We start from the raw sequence: 16,504 nt of genomic DNA, 5'->3' as shown, positions 1-16,504 counted from the left end.
AATACATGCATTACCATAGTCATACAATATGGCAATAGTGCATAAAGGTTCAGAAAGTCAGAGCACCAAAAACATAATGATGGAACAGGACTTGAGACTATTTCATTCCTTCCTGAGTAATCAACTCCTCTGTCATCAGGGCAGTAGCTAACAGGGGGAGCACAAGGGCAGTGCCCCAAATAGAATCTGCAGCACCTCCACCCAGTCTTAATTAAGGGAAGATTGAGGGAAAATGGATAGGGGTGTTAGAGTTTCTATAAGGGGCACTGCCCCTGTGCCCCTCCCCCCCAGTGACTATGGCCTTGTCTGTCTTTATCCCAGATAATATTGCTAGCCCTTCATACAGTTTACCAGCATACTTTCCTGGCACAGGCTGAATAAAAAATGATGCTAAGTTTAAGGAAGAAAATGACCACAATTTTCCTCATTGTTTTCAGGCAAATGTTCTCCCCAAAATAGAACATCTCCTTTGCAGAAAAGAAGGGCTATGCCAGATAATGAGAACGTTTCCAGGTAAGCATTCTGATTTCCTTCAACGAATAGCCTCGTACCATCAGCTTTGTATACTGGTATGCAACTGAATAAAAATGCTGAAATGTGAATCCATTTTGTAGACCATTGGTTATGGGAAAAGAATGAAAGCAGTGTGATGGATCATTTTCTTGTCTAACTGAACATAGCTTGATTGTGCTTTTGCATTGTGCAAGTAAACTAGCATGGAGGGGGCAGCCTGTTTGTGGGAAGGCTAGGCTAGAAATAGATGGATGGATGGATGGATGGATGGATGGATGGATGGATGGATGGATGGATGGATGGATAGATGAATGGACAGATGGATGATAGACAGATGGATGATAGACAGATGGATGATAGACAAATGGATGATAGATAGATAGATAGATAGATAGATAGATAGATAGATAGATAGATAGATAGATAGATAGATAGATAGATATGCAAAATGTGACAACTGCTGTTTATAAAGGGTTTTTTGGCACTTTTTCTTCTGAAATGATCCAATTTCTTATAAATCAGAGAATTATTTAATTTAAGGCACAGTTTAGTAGGTATTAGCACAGGACAATTATTTATTTTCAGCCCAATTTGGCATCAACCCAGAAACAACTGAAATAATAATAACACTTCTAAATATGAGCTACACACTTTGTGAAGCCACACACTGTTAGATCTCTTGATGTGTAATTTAGTTGCAAAAAGCACATGGAGAAAATTATATTGACTACAGTCATATAGTGGAGACTTTCTTGATTTTTTTTTAAAAAAACAATGGGCCTGGTTGCCAATTACTAGGTAGTAATATACAACAGGAGAGCTCACACAGGAAACTAACACTACCAACCCAAAGGTAACTGTTATGTATTGGGACTGGAGTTTGGCCTTAGGGCCAGCAGAGCATATAAGCAGGGCCGTTGGTCAGTTCTGCGAGTCAGTTCTGTTTCTATCTCACTATGCTGAATCACTGAATAAAGAGCTGAACTCACTATCTCTTGCTTCGAACCCAGTACATTTCAGTAACTGTGACCAAAATCACTAAAATATATACAATATTTATTATATCAAGAACAGGCAAACTATAGAATTACTGGTCACATAAAGAATACTCAATCCATTTCCATTCGAATCACAATACTCCCATAAAGTCCATAGTCTTCCTGAAGGTGTCAAACTTTCCAATTCATGTAGTGATTCTGTATGTTCATTAATTCCATGAAAATATATATGTGCAACAGGACAGCCGGTGTTTCAATTCCTGTTTCAACGCCACTTTTCTTCAGGCACGGGACTAAAATGTTAGTTCTATAACAAGGATATAAGCTCCATACAAAAGCTTATGCTGGACTAGGGTTGCCAAGTCTAATTCAAGAAATATCTGGGGACTTTGGGGGCAGAGCCAGGAGACATTGGGGCGGAGCCAGGAGCACGGGTGTGACAAGCAGAATTGAACTCCAAGGGAGTTCTGGCCATCACATTTAAAGGGACAGCATACCTTTTAAAATGCCTTCCTGCCATAGAAAATAATGAAGGATAGGGGCACCTTCTTTTGGGGCTTGTAGAATTGGACCCCCTGGTCCAATACTTTTGAAACTTGGGGGGTATTTTGGGAAGAGGCACTAGATGCTAAACTGAAAATTTGGCACTTCTACCTCAAAAAACAGCCCCCCCCAGAGCCCCCAATACCCGCGGATCAATTCCCCATCATTCCTTATGGGAATTGTTCATGGAGGTGTATAATGGCTGTGGGGGTGGGGCTTCCCCCGCCGGCCAGCTGGCTGGGGGAGGGGGGAAGCCTGTAAAACCAGGGGATCCCCCTCTGGGACCTGGGGATTGGGAAGCCTATGCTGGACCATGTGTCTCATCATACACAATTCTTACAGGCAAAATGTTTGGCTGGCTCAAAGCTCAAGGGTTATGTGAATATAATTCTATAGTTTTTAAACATTTCAAAGATGCCCTTGTAACCATTTAGAGTCCCCAAGGCAATGAATAACAAAAAAATTAAAAACAAGTTGAAACACACACACACACACTAACAAAACATAATGATAAATCAACCACAGACACATGAATGGGAAGCACAGTCAAAGAGAATCAGCGGGTGCATTGACACACCAAATAATGTGGTTTGCAACTGGATTTTTACTGTGTAATAGCAAAACCCACTTGCAAACTGTTGCTATATGAAAGCACCAGTGAGGGAACAGCAGACAAAACAAAAAGTGTTAACCCCCCTGGTGAAAGACAACGATAGAAGAAAGTCAGATTTCCCTGGGGCAGGAATTTCACATTTCATAGTATGGTACTGTGACTGAGAGGGCCTTTTCTTGGGTTGCCAGTGCCACCCATGTGGCTTCAGTTGAAGGAGACACACAAAGCAGGGCTTCTGAAGACGACCACAGAGATTGGGTAGGTTTATATGAAAGTAAGCAGTCCATAAGAGCTCCGTGGTGCAGAGTGGTAAAGCTGCAGTACTGCAGTCGGAGCCCTCTGCTCACAACCTGAGTTCGATCCCAGCGGAAGCTGGTTCAGGTAGCCGGCTCCAGGTTGACTCAGCCTTCCATCCTTCCGAGGTCGGTAAAATGAGTCCCCAGCTTGCTGGGGGGAAAGTGTAGATGATGGGAAAGCAAACCACCCCGTAAAAAGTCTGCCGTGAAAACATTGTGAAAGCAACGTCACCCCGAAGTCGGAAATGACTGGTGCTTGCACAGGGGACTACCTTTACCTTTTTAAAGCAGCCCATTAAGTCTTGTAAATAAAGTCTCCTGCATACTGAATGGTCTGCTGTTACAGAATCAATGCCTAACTTGGACTGCTTCTAAATCGCAATAGGAGCAAGCAGTGCAGGAACTGATGAAAATGGTGCCCACACATTTCCCCAGTCCTCCTCCACTTGCTGCCAGCAACCACCCCCCTCCAGGGGGTGCTCCACTTGCTGCCAGGGTCCCACTCCTCCCTTCCTCCTGTCGTGTCTGCACAAAAGTGGTAGCACTAAGACCTCTTGCAGCCCGCTAACCCCCTCATTTTCCCTTTCCCTTCCTTACTGAGGCACACTGTAACACATTATAAGGGGGAAAGGATCTGGGAGGGGGTATAGCTTTTGCCAGTGAGCTACTCAGCCCCACTGTGAAACATATCTTAGCCCAGCCTCCTCCCCATGGTGACTTCACAGATGTTCCCCTGCAGCCATTTTAAAGTTGATTTATTTTTCCCCCCTGGAGAAAGCCCCAGGAATGCTTGGAATGCACACAGCATCATATGGATGACTTCCTTTAATGCCAGGGCTTTCTGCCTTCCATGCAGGGAAAGCAGTCTTGGATTCTAAATACAATCTTAAATAAACGATCATGGCATGCCTCAAGGATATGCTTTTCACATTCACACAAAACGCCTGATTTTAAAACCTGCATAAAGCACTCTTCTATTGTTTGACTTTCTTGGCTCTTCATTAGGATATCCTCTTCATTGTCTGCTAGGTCAATTTGATTTCTTTTTCCTGGCAGAGTTTTCCAATTTAATGTTCCGTGTAAGCATTAGGGCTTCAGGGTTTCTATTATCAAGCTTGGATCTAATCTTGGAGAAATAATAGAAATGGGATACCTTCGCAGCTCTTTGGATTATTATACTGAAGATACCAGACAGCATTGAGTTAAGGGACAGCTGTTCTCCACAAAGACCATTCCTCCCTGAAATGAAAGATTGGAAGAACAAGAAAGAGAGAAATAAATTTCATGTTTCTTTCACTGGTCAAACAGATTCAGCACATAAACCAGCCTCTTCTTTTTTGCACTTAAGTGCATTGTTGCACAAACTCATTTTAAAGGGAAAGAGTTAAACACATACTTAATTCTCCCATTTAAGTCAGGATGGTTTTCTCATTTCTTTGCCTCTTAGGTTAAATACTTGAGAATGCTGGGCAGCTTGTCTGATGTTTATAAACATAACCTCATCTAAGATGCACATTTCTCTGCATGGTTAGTCGAATCATCTCTCTATATTTTTGAGTGATTATGAAGCAACCATTTTGCCAGGAGCAAACTTATTTTCATTCCGTTCTCTGAGCTGATGGATGCATGTGGTAAGCCTGATGCTTAACTGGCATATAGCCACTGTATACTCCCTTTGTTTCTGGCCTGCAGAAATCTGGCTCTGGGATCTTCATTGCATCATGTGGCAAAGTCTGCAGAGCTTGGAAAGCTGCCATGGACACAGTGTTTCTCTTCATTGTCCTTGTGGTCTCTTCAGTAGATAAAATGTGGTATCTTGATAAGGCTACGGATGTCAACACTAGAAAAACTGAGGAAGGCATTGTTGTGGGGCTACATAACTGGCTTCACTTTTTCTTTTCTTTTTTTAATAAGAAGAGCTATTTATGCGAGGCTGCTTCTTGCTCCCTCCTCCACCATACTTTGTTTCAGAATATGTCCAATATGACAGATTGGAATTCTGGGTTTGACAAAGAGAGTGGGGCAGTTTCCTCATCTTCTTGCATTATCTGTTGGGTCCTAGTTACATTTGCACAGTAGCAGATGGTGGGCCAGAACTATCAGCTGTGAGGTGTATCTTCTTCAGCTGTATTCCTTCAGGGGGTTGAGTCATCAACAGCTGTCTTTACTCTTCACATCCACTCTCTACACTGGGCCTGAATCCAAGGACCTATTTTTAAGAAACTGTTTCTAAGAGGGAATATACATGCATACACACATATGCTTTCTCTTTTGCTTTTATGCTTTGGTCTTGTGAAGTGGCAAAAAATATTTTACATAAATAAATAAAACCTTAGGGTCATAGTTGGTAGTTTTAGAAGGGTGGAACTTCTGCTGTTAGACAGCAATCTTAGACATGTCTACTAAGAAGTAAATCTCAGTAGGACTTGCTTCTGGGAAAGTGTCCTTAGGATTAGAACATCAGTGGCAGAGTTATTTAGCAAGGTTGCACTAGTTGGTCAAGCTGCCTTCCAATATACTTCTAGTGATATTTGTGTGACACCTGTGGAAAATCTCTTTCAAAATTCAGAATGTGTTGCTAGATGAAAGACCGACAGAGGAGACATGCAATCCGTGATCCACTTGGAAAAACAGAGAGGGAAGGAAATGGCCTGTGCCACGTGACGCTTGGCTGCTGTTTACGTTGCTGGTATAGGGAGAGTGAAACATGCAGTTAAAGAATGAAAGAAAATCTGACTTTCATTCATATGCTTTTTGGTTCCTTTACATTTTCCTGCAACTGGGAAGCATTTGTTCCTTTACATTTTCACGCATCTGGGAAGTGGCCACACTGGCTAGTGAAAACGACCACTCCTCTGTGGGGATGTGAACTCTGAGCCCATACTGGTAGTTCATGAGATCCTCATGGAAGTGGAATATGTAATGGCTCCCATCAGACAACATAAGGGAGTATTTTAGAACTCATCGCCATCTTGGAGTATAGATCTTGTAATGGAAATAAGGATGGGATGTTGCTTTGTTTTGTCATCAATTGCAGCTGACATAGTTAAACACATACGGCTTTCAAAACAAGACACATTCAGAAGTGGTTTGTGTAGCAACCCTAGACCTTCCCTGATACTACCTTGGAACTTTTGAGTACTAACCAGGACTGACCCTGCTTAGAGAGCTGGTTTGGTGTAGTGGTTAAGTGTGCGGACTCTTATCTGGGAGAACCGGGTTTGATTCCCCACTCCTCCACTTGCACCTGCTGAAATGGCCTTGGGTCAGCCATAGCTCTGGCAGAGGTTGTCCTTGAAAGGGCAGCTGCTGTGAGAGCCCTCTCCAGCCCCACCCACCTCACAGGGTGTCTGTTGTGGGGGAGGAAGGGAAAGGAGATTGTGAGCCGCTCTGAGACTCTTCGGAGTGGAGGGCGGGATATAAATCCAATATTTTCTTCTTCTTCTTAGCTTCTGAGATCAGGCTAGCTTCGGCTATCCAAGTAACACTGGCTCTGGGCTCTTTATTGCATCATGTGGCAAAGGATAATAGGTGTAAACAGAGCCAGCCCTAGACTGTCAGGCACCCAAAGCAAAGCTAACTTCTGGCACACACCCCCGCCCCACTGCACCGATAACATCACCGAGTCTGGGGGGGGGGGTGTGCTCAGTTTGGTGCCCCCAGAAGGCGGGCACCCTAGGCAATTGCCTAGTTTGCCTAGCGGCAGGGCCAGCCCTAGGTGTAAAGGAATGTTAGATTTTTTGCTGTGCCATAAACTAAGACTCTGTAGCTTAATTATAGTCCTAAACATAGTTAGAACAGAAATTCCATTGAAATCACTGGAACTTACGTCTATACACATAGGCCTATTGTGCACAGATATTTTCTCTTGCTTTCACAGTGCATGTCTGTTGGGTTTTCCTTGTCATCCTGCATTGATTTTCCTCCTTTCACCGCTCAGTTCTCTTTCTGGTCATTGTTTTCCCAAGTATTTTTAGAGTGCTTTTGTGCCAAGTTCTCCTTGTTTTGCTTCCAAGCCAAAGCGTACAGATTCCCTCAGATTTCCCCCCACCTTTGTGCTGCCCCTTGAAGGTCACTCCCCTGCCCATATTGAGGTTGTTTCACTAGGGTTGCCAAGTCCAATTAAAGAAAAATCTGGGGACTTTGGGGGTGGAGCCAGGAGACATTGGGGGCGGAGCCAGAAGCAAGGGTGTGACAAGCATAATTGAACTCCAAGGGAGTTCTGGCCATCACATTTAAAGGGACAGCACACCTTTTAAAATTCCTTTCTTCCATAGGAAATAATGAAGTATAGGGGCACCATCTTTTGGGGCTCATAGAATTGGACCCTCTGGTCCAATCGTTTTGAAACTTGGGGGGTATTTTGGGGAGAGGCACTAGATGTTATACTAAAAATTTGGTGCCTCTACCTCAAAAAATAGCCCCCCCCCCAGAGCCCCCAATACCAACGGATGAATTCCCTATTATTCCCTATGGGAATCGTTCTCCATAGGGAATAATAGAATGCCCAGTAGACATTTCCCTCCCCCCCCACGCTTTCTAAAAGGGGGGAGGGCCTCCAAACCAGGGAATCGCCTGCCCCCTCCCTCACACACACACACACTTACCAGATCTTCTTCCGGAGAACTCTTGCTGTGAAAGTGAAAGCAAAAGAAAGGGCGGGGCTGTTCTCCCAAGCCCTTCCTGCTCCCTGCCCAGCCTTAAAGCGGCAGACATTTTACAAACGGCTCAGGAGCTCTATAATGAAGCCTACAGGTATGTTCTCCCCCCCTCCCCCCCCCACCCCCCGCTTCTCACTTCTTGAAGACCGGGAGATGAGGCTGCAAACCCAGGGGACTCCCGCCAGAGCGGAAGGGTTGGGAAGCCTATGTTTCACCTACCCTGCACCTTCTGCCATCCTCTCCCCCTTCGTTAGTATACAAGCTTCATTTCCCCCTCATTTTATTTTTTTAAATTTTTTACAAGTGGCATGGGTCTAGTGATATGAGGCTGTTGCTAGTCTCAGATTGCTGAATGAAAAAAAAATTAAAATAAGGGGGGGGGGGTAAGTTTTAAAGAAATTGTGCAAGGTTTAGTTCCCTGCTGGTATTGCCTTGAAAGGGGGATTGGAGAGGAGCATCCGCAGTGCAAAAAAGAGGGGATTTCAGTGCTGCATGCAAACAAAATAGAGAGGGGGTTATCAGTGTAGAATGAAATTGACATGAAATGTAGAGAGGCAGGCACTGGAATGAGAAACCTAAAGCTTTGAAAACATTTTTCCTTTTAATGCTTTAGTGAACAAAAGTGTGTGTGTGTGGGGGGGGGGGGGACATTTTGGCAGTCTCTGGATGCCTAATATTAAAATGGCAGCTGAGCCACATGGAACTTCTGTAAACCACCAAACTCAAGAATCACTTGGGATCAATCCATTTGGAGGACAGAGAATGTAATTTGCACAGGACAGGCTTTTAAAAACTGCCATGATCACAACCACTGTGCAGGATCAAATTAGAGAATCAAAAGGAGAAAACTATGCACATTTGCAAGGAAAGGCAGGAAATTAATGTTACTATGCAGTTGCCCTGTTGAATTGACAAAAATACCCTCTCTTTTTTTGTTTAGTGGCCCAAGACTAAAAAAGTTCTCCAGAGCTTCTGGCAGAGGACTCCTCCCCCATGCAAATTGCAGCCCTGTGCAAAGTGTGAAATAACTGCGTGCACCTGTACAAAGGCAGCTGCAAAGTGTGAAATAACTGCAGCTGCCTTTGCACAGGTGCACGCACATGTTGCCAACAATCCATCTGTCAGTGGGTTCTACTGAGCATTCTGTACACTCAACATGTTCCCCCATATTATGAGATCACGTGACCCTTTTCCATTTTTCACAGTGGTCAGTAACACAGCAGTGAATCCCCTAATGCTGGGCAGTATGGAAAACAGGGCTTTGCAGCTACTTATCAGGTGTTTTTAAAGAAGTCTGGTCAGTTTCAACATCGATTTCCCCCCACCACCACCCTTTACCTGCATTCCTTTCTTTTCCCTTTCATTCAATGAACTAATGCTAAAATGCATGTGTAAAACCTGAAGCAGGAGGATTTAAATGGAAGACACTTGCTGGATGCTACTGCACAGCTGTGATAGGGCAATTGCGTCATTAAAAACAACAAGAACTTTGGACGCCACCCCCAACGTGTCACAACTGCCATTCCAAACAATTTAGAAAAGTGCTTTTTAAAAATTGTAGCTGCAGAATAAATACACTGAAGGAAAAAGAATGGTGCATAAAATGGGCACATAATCCAAAATCAAGACTAAAGGCTTACTGCTCTGAAAATCTGCAATAAAATGTGAGTGTGTCATGAGCCGTAGTTAGGAACAGGTGATTATTTGCAAATTCTCCATTTTTTTTTCTGCATTTGGTATGTGGCACTTCAACATATGTTGGCAGCCTGTTTTTTTTATATTATTCACCTTTTAAAAATAATTTGTTTATTGACTTTGACCTGCTATAATAACACACATTCAATAACATAACAATCAATAACACTCAATAACATAAACACTCAATCTTTGTTTATGAGGGGGGGAACAAACACAATACATCTGGCTTTTTTCACTAAATGCCTAGGAGATGAACAGAGAAATTGAAGGTTACTCAAGGACACACATGTTTCTTTCTACCTGCCACATAAAATGAAGTTGGTAAATAAGCACAGTGTAGAAGCCTTTTCATTCATAAATTGGTAATTACCCAACTCCAGAGTTCTCAACTAGTCATCTACAGATCTTTACTGGTCATAGGGGCCTTTCCATCTGCAATCAATAGACTTCCAGGATAATCTCAGTCCATGCTTTTTGAACATTAAGACCAAAGTAGCACAGGAGGCAATTGTGTACTATTGTATTTTCCTTCACAGGGTGTGATAGTTTCCACACTTAAAAAAATGGTCCACGATGAAACTGTCCACCTTATATCTCAGTAGGGGCTTGAGGGGTGGGTGCTGCTAGAAAAGGGGGAAATTCTATGAAGCAGAGTTTTCTTTTGGTATGATGAAGCCTGCAGTCTTTGCAAATAACTTTCATTTATAGGACATTGTAGTAAACATGTTCAAGAAAAAGAAGCTGTTATAGGAGAAAGGGAGCTCTCAAGGAACTGAGGTGTAGAATCAAAAATGTCCTCCACATAGTGATGCTCTAAGAATTTCCTCTAGTCTCTATGGGTAAAGATTCACAGAGACTATGTGAGGTACCTGGCACATCACCTGGAAGTGACATTGCATCCTACCCAAACTTTACCATCACCCAATATTTGCCAACACAGTGTTGAGAACTCTACATCCAGGCAGTACAAATGTGGACTCTTCTTGTTCCATAAAAAGAAACACATTTTTACTCCATCAGCTGTATCATGGACTAGTAAACCATGAAAGCCTATGACAGTACAAATTGCATTGGTGCATACTAGCACACACTTAGGGTTTTGTAAGACTTTCCACTGTACAGTTGGGGTGGAGGCAGCAAGTGCGGTCCTAGCACCACCATCCCGTTCATGGAGTTGATACAATTCTGAAGGTCTGACTTCACCAAAAATAATTCACCCAAGAGCACACTGGCTGCGGTGGCGGGCACTTCTGTCTACAACCGCTTGCCTTCGATGTCTCCGGCCGGATCTGCTAAGCCCCTCAGGAATGGGCTAGCTAGCATCCCATCCTCGTCGCCACTGTAATGTACTGAGAACCAAGACGGTTTGAAGGCAACATAGTTTATTCAGTAGCACATTACAAGAGAGGGAACACGCGGGCCGGGTCCCGCTTATATACATTACCCGAAACAGCCCCCTCATCCGACCAGGCCAATCCTGGTCTGTCCAACTTCCCGCCACAGATTTTAATGGGCGGGGCGACAGGCGAGCTCCATCCGGGGACCCGGGGGTCGCCTTCAGTAGTGATCGCCATGCGGCCTGGTCCCTTATGTTCAATACATAACACACAGCATATGAATTTAGGGGGAATTTTAATCCAGTCCTGTAATCTGAACATTCACATACACCTCTATGTGCACTACTATGTGTGCATTTCTACAGTGCTGAAAGGCCACCATTTGCTTGGCATGTCTAGTAGCCCACCAAATTAGTTTACTGAGTGCAATCCTAAACAGAGTTACACTCGTCTAAGTCAGCTAGAATCTGATTTAGAAGGGTGTAACTCTACTTATGATTGTACTGTGAAGCTACAAACTTGAACATTTCTACCATATCTGATAATCTTCAGATGAAAAATGGAAATGAGAATATTGTTGTTGTTTTTTAATTATCTCAATGTGATCATATGAGCAAGCCAGAAAAAAAACACCTTCAGTTAAGAAGGAAACTACAAATCACACAGAAATAATGATAGCACCAAAGCTTCTGGAAATGCAAAGATTACTGGCCTAATAGTCTTTGCCTTCCTAGAAGCTTGTGCCCTGTTATTGTTTCTGAGTGGTTTGGAGTTTCCTTCTTAACTGAAGAATTTTTCTGGTTTTATTATATCCTAACCACTTTGAAAACTGTGGAAAATGACGGATCTGTGGTTTAGAACAGTTGGCTTATTCAGTAGACAATTTGACTGGTATGTTAAGCTTTTTAGATGTCCTGGTCATTTTGGGTGGAAAAAATAAATTTCCCTTGATGCATTTCTTATTCAGCCATTCTGTTCTTCCCATTCTGTTCCATTTAAAAAAAAATAGTTCCTAAGTTTTTTTAATATCCTTGTTGTTTCAAATACATGGTTATATATAAAACTTTCATATCTGTTATAAATAATTCTCCTGGCATGGTGGCAATTCTGACCATCCTGATTCATTGGTGCTCAATGGGACTGTATGTCATTTTGGCCCATCAAAATATTAATCAAAAATACTTAACTGCCATTGGTTGAATCTGCTCCTCTCTCCCGCCCAAGTGGCTGTTGCCAGCTAGCAAAACTGATTCTATCAGTAAAACACAACCAACCTTAGTTCTGGCAGTTACTGTGGGAACACACTATTGGCCCATCACACGTTGGTCACCCATCTCTGGCCTCCCATTGGTTGACTCCCTTGCCCCCACCTCCTGCAGGCCCAGAAAAGTTGAACACACTGCCAAAAAAAGTCTTAGTTCAGAGAGAGACACAGATCTTAGCTCTTCTCTGTCAACTGGCCTCAGAAAGGCCTGCAGAACTCATGTGGCCACATGAAAGGCCCTATCAACAGCCCACACAGTCTCCCAGCACACACAGCCACTGCAATAGCCAGGGAGCCTGGCATTGCCTCCGTTGTGTCTTGCATTTCGGTCCCTGAATTTACAGCACAGCGCAACTAGGTGCACTGAGGTGACCAGCGGGAAGCCGCAGGTCACTTGACTGTAAGGAACGAAGGCAATCCGCCCATGACGATCAATGGTGGGAAGTTTAACCAGTCAGGATTGGACCTGACCAGAATGTGGGTTGTTCCGGGAAATGTATATAAGAGGGGCCCCGGCCCCGCCATGTTGTCTTTGTGATGTACTCACCAATAAATCATGTTGCCTTATAAAGGTCTCCGAACTCAGTACATTACAGCCTCAGAGGGTGTGGCTGTCCCATCTTTACTGTCTTTCACTCCCTCTCTTCCTCCTCCCCGCAGCTTTCCCCCAAGATGGTTGCCTGAGAAGGAGATAGGGAAGCCTCACAGGGTTTTTGTTCAGATCAAAGGGGAGAGAGAAATGAGGAGAATGATGTATGCTGCTTTGGTTTCCGCGCCCCTCCCCCGCCCCCAAAGAAAGACTATCCTTTTCCTTAGAGTTGCCAACTCCAGGTTAGGAAATTTAAGATAGCAGAGATCAGCTCCCCTTAAGGTGGGGGTGAGAGGAATTAATGCCTTCACTTGGGTTGGTGGGAAGACAGCAAGACTGGTGGTGGGGCACCTAAAGGCCTTTAGTGATACCTTTCCAGGTTGGTGGGAAATTCCTAAGGTATCCGTTGTGTATATGAACCAAGTTGTGTATGAATATTGGTGTTCCTGCCTGGCTCATTGGAGCCTTTAGGACTGAGCTTGGGGACTCAGGAACAATGGGCAGTAGGATCCAAATCCCTGCTGTCCTGCTCCAATCACAGCCCCCCTGCTGGTTTGAACGGTCCAATGGCGTCCATGCGTGGGAACCTGGATGTGTATATAGTTGACTCCATTGGCCCAGTTCTGCAGTCTTTGAGTTCAGCCCTTGCCATGCTGTACTTAATAAAAGAGCTATGATCACTACTACCTCACTTCTTCCATGCGTTGAATCCACTATATTATAGTGGCGACAAAGTGGAATCCTGGTGAGTGAGTCCAGCAATTGGCACCACACCATGCATCACTGCCTCTGCATCCAGCTCTGTGCATCGTACCACCATCACTATCAACATGGCCGCCACACCAGGAACGACTTCCGAGTTCAACGTCGCCCGCCTCGAGCTATGGGAGACCTGGCTGGAGCAGCTAGAATATTACATCGAGTACCACAAAGTTGAGGGGGCCAAGAAGAAGGTGCTGCTGCTTAGCTCCTGTGGAATTGCCACCCTGGTGCTCGCCCAGGGCCTCCTGGCACCCACCACGCTCAAGAACACATCCTTTGACCAGATCACCATCGAGCTCACAGCCCATTTCTTGCCACAACCCATGATCATGGCCTGCCGCTACGATTTCTTCAAACGTCACCCGCTGCCCAACAAGCCTGCGGGAGACTACATCACCACCCTATGCAAGTTGGCCCTCTGTTGCGACTTTCCCCGGCTGGACGAGGCTCTAAGGGATCAGTTTGTCTTCGGGCTGCGGGACAAAAAGCTGCAGCAGAAGCTCATGGGCAAAGATGATACAGACCTAAGGAAGGCGATCAAGGAGGAGACGGCGTATGAGAAGTCTCAGAAGGAGTGACCCACGGCCACATCAAGCCGCTTCATCATCACCCACTTCAGAGGATTTGGAGGGCAACGATGCTCTCAAACTTTACTACGCAGCCCCTAAGTGTCTGCTGCCACGTGTGACAGAGACTGCGCCTGCCCAGGAGTGTGTCAGCTGTGGGGAGCCCCACGAGCACTGCTCCTGCAAATTCCAGGATGCCGTCTGCCACCAGTGCAGGAAGACGGTCCATCTGGCTAAGGTTTGCCAGTCCAAATTCACCCACAACACATTGGGGGGAGTGACCCTGTGACAAAATGGCTGACACCACGAGGTCACTGCCATTGAGGAGCTAAACTCCCTCATAGCAGTGGAGGGCCAGGTATGCCAACTCTCTATGCCTTCCCTGGAAAAACTTAAGACTACTGTGTTAATAGAGGGCTCTCCATGCAAAATGGAGATAGACTCGGGGGCCACCTTCACAGTAATCTCGGCCCAGATCCTGAAGCAACTGTGCTCTAGGCACATTCTGCGCCTGTATAATAAAATTTCACAGCCGATCCAAAGTTTCAAACTCTTACACTTCCCATCAAGGTTTCAATTCTTAACTACAACTAAACTCGAAGTGTACTGACATGTATTAAAGGTATGATGCTAGACTTTTATCAGGTATAAATTAGTAATGAGAGTAGTTTTTGATATCACATTTTATTACACCATTTGGATAAAGCTCTTTTGGGTGAAAGCAAAGTCTAAACATCCTGGGAGGTCCGTTTAGCTTGCACGGCCTGCACAGAGAATATTGGAAATTATTGCACATTGAAGAAGCTTCTTTCGGACTGGAGCATATTTTTCTGCATCCTGAAGTCTGTCTTAATATCTACATAAAGTGGGAGAACTGAACAGTCAACCTGGAAAGAAAAGGAACTGGACTTACCTGTTGAATTGTGAACTGTATGAGAATTGACTGTTGCTTTCCCTTTAAAATGTACTATTCTGTTGGTATTTTTGTATGAATGCATATTGTGATTTAATAATAGATATTTAAGATTTTTCTATTTCTATTGTCTGCACTTGATTAAGAAATTCTTCTTAGTAGTATATAGACAGTATACACAGAGGCTTAGCTTCTCTCTATGCCACTTCTATCTGTGGGTCTCACTCTGGTTGCCAAACCTCCAGGTGAGGGCTGGAGTTCACTCAGAATTGCAACTGTTATCCAGTTCTTGCTGTGGAAGCTGACTGGGTGATTTCAGACCAGTCCCACACTTCTAGGCTAACCTGCCCCACAGGGTTCTTCAGATCACACAGGCGGAGAGGAGAATGATGCATGCTTTGGTTCCCTGCCCCCCTCTGAAAAAGGACTGTCCTTTTCCTATGTAGAGGCTGCAGAGAGGGGGAAGGCGATGGAAACTTGAAGTCAGAGGGGCAGATAAAGGGAAGGAGATAGGGTTGCCAACTCCAGGTTAGGAAATTTCTGGACATTTAAGGGGTGGGGCTTAGAGATGGTGGGGTTTGAGAAGGGATGGGACCTCAGACACAGACCTCAGTGGTTCCTCCTGGTGAACTACTTGAGATCACTTAGATTTGCAATTGCTCTCTAGATGGCAGAGATTAGCTCCCCTTGAGGTGGTGGTGGGGAGTCAATGTCTTGGGTGTGTGGGAAGACAGCAAGGGTGGCGGGCACTCACCCAGAGCTTCTTTCTAGAGCCTGTTGCATTTTTCTTCACAATGGATCTTACTCCTAGTAGTATAATAATTCCCTCAACCCTGTTCAAACATATTATAATGAAGACATATCATTAAGGGACAGTTTCCTTAAAAGTTTAATTTTATAAGGGCCAGACAAAAGCCTAATAAACCTTTCAGGATTTAGTTCACAACTGCCATGTTACATGCACAGCTGTTTGTAGACATAGCCAATTGTTCAGAGTTACTGCACACTTATCTAATTTGGTAGAAAGGAAAATAAGTGAAAGAGAAATTAGAGCTACCTCATGTCCTCAAACATAAAAAAAACATTGTAGTCCTCTGTAAAGTGATAAATAAATTGTAAATTCCCTCAGAGTTTATGAAATAAGGTGGTTTAAAAGTACAGGGGATAAAAGGAGAAGAATCTAACAGTCAAAGAGTACTTAATATGTTCATGATCCGATTCATAATGTGGTTAGTGTTTGCAAGGGGATAAGGGTGATGAATCATGCTGTGGCACTCTTCTGCATACATTAGTGGGTTGGATAGGTGTCTCAAATATCTGAATACTATAACACATGCTATTACTATGTCAATGTAAAAAGAGTGAAATATTCATTGTCTGTAGCAAAATAATATTTTTGGTCTTGGACCTGGGAACATAGTTAATGTGGTAGCTAACGCAAGTCAAGGAATTTTTTATTTCAATGACTAAACCTGTTAACGTGGCTATTTCATTCCAATGGCTGAGATGCTGAAAGTGTGCTTTCTGTTCTTGTGGACAATTCTGTGTGGGACATGAGAATTCTTAATTATTATTTCTCCATTTGTAAACAAGGAGTCCAGTGGCATTTTAGAGACTGACAGAATATATTCCAGAATAAGCTTTTGTGAGTAGGGTTTGCCAATTCCAAACTGAGAACTTCTTGGAGATTTGGGGATGGTACCTGTGGAGGAAGGAATATGGAGAGGGATTTTACCTAGATTCTATGGTAT

General features: G+C 44.0%; 1 protein-coding gene across 2 annotated transcripts in view; it reads left to right on the top strand.

Annotated features, from left to right (window-relative positions):
* Nucleotides 1-16,504, top strand: part of CPED1 (cadherin like and PC-esterase domain containing 1) — a 190,741-nt gene that overhangs the window by 55,511 nt on the left and 118,726 nt on the right. For both annotated transcript variants that reach the window (XR_009555726.1, XM_060244835.1), the window contains exon 4: nucleotides 438-513. Coding sequence is in view for 1 of the 2 variants with exons in the window: in XM_060244835.1 (XP_060100818.1) it covers nucleotides 438-513 (76 nt within the window). In the remaining variant the exon portion in view is untranslated. The remainder of the gene's footprint in view (nucleotides 1-437; nucleotides 514-16,504) is intronic.

Source organism: Heteronotia binoei, chromosome 8 (genome assembly GCF_032191835.1).
Source record: "Heteronotia binoei isolate CCM8104 ecotype False Entrance Well chromosome 8, APGP_CSIRO_Hbin_v1, whole genome shotgun sequence".
Classification (NCBI taxonomy): Eukaryota; Metazoa; Chordata; class Lepidosauria; order Squamata; family Gekkonidae; genus Heteronotia; species Heteronotia binoei.
The sequence above is the reverse complement of the archived record's forward strand: the minus strand, read 5'-3'. Positions and strand labels throughout refer to the sequence as shown.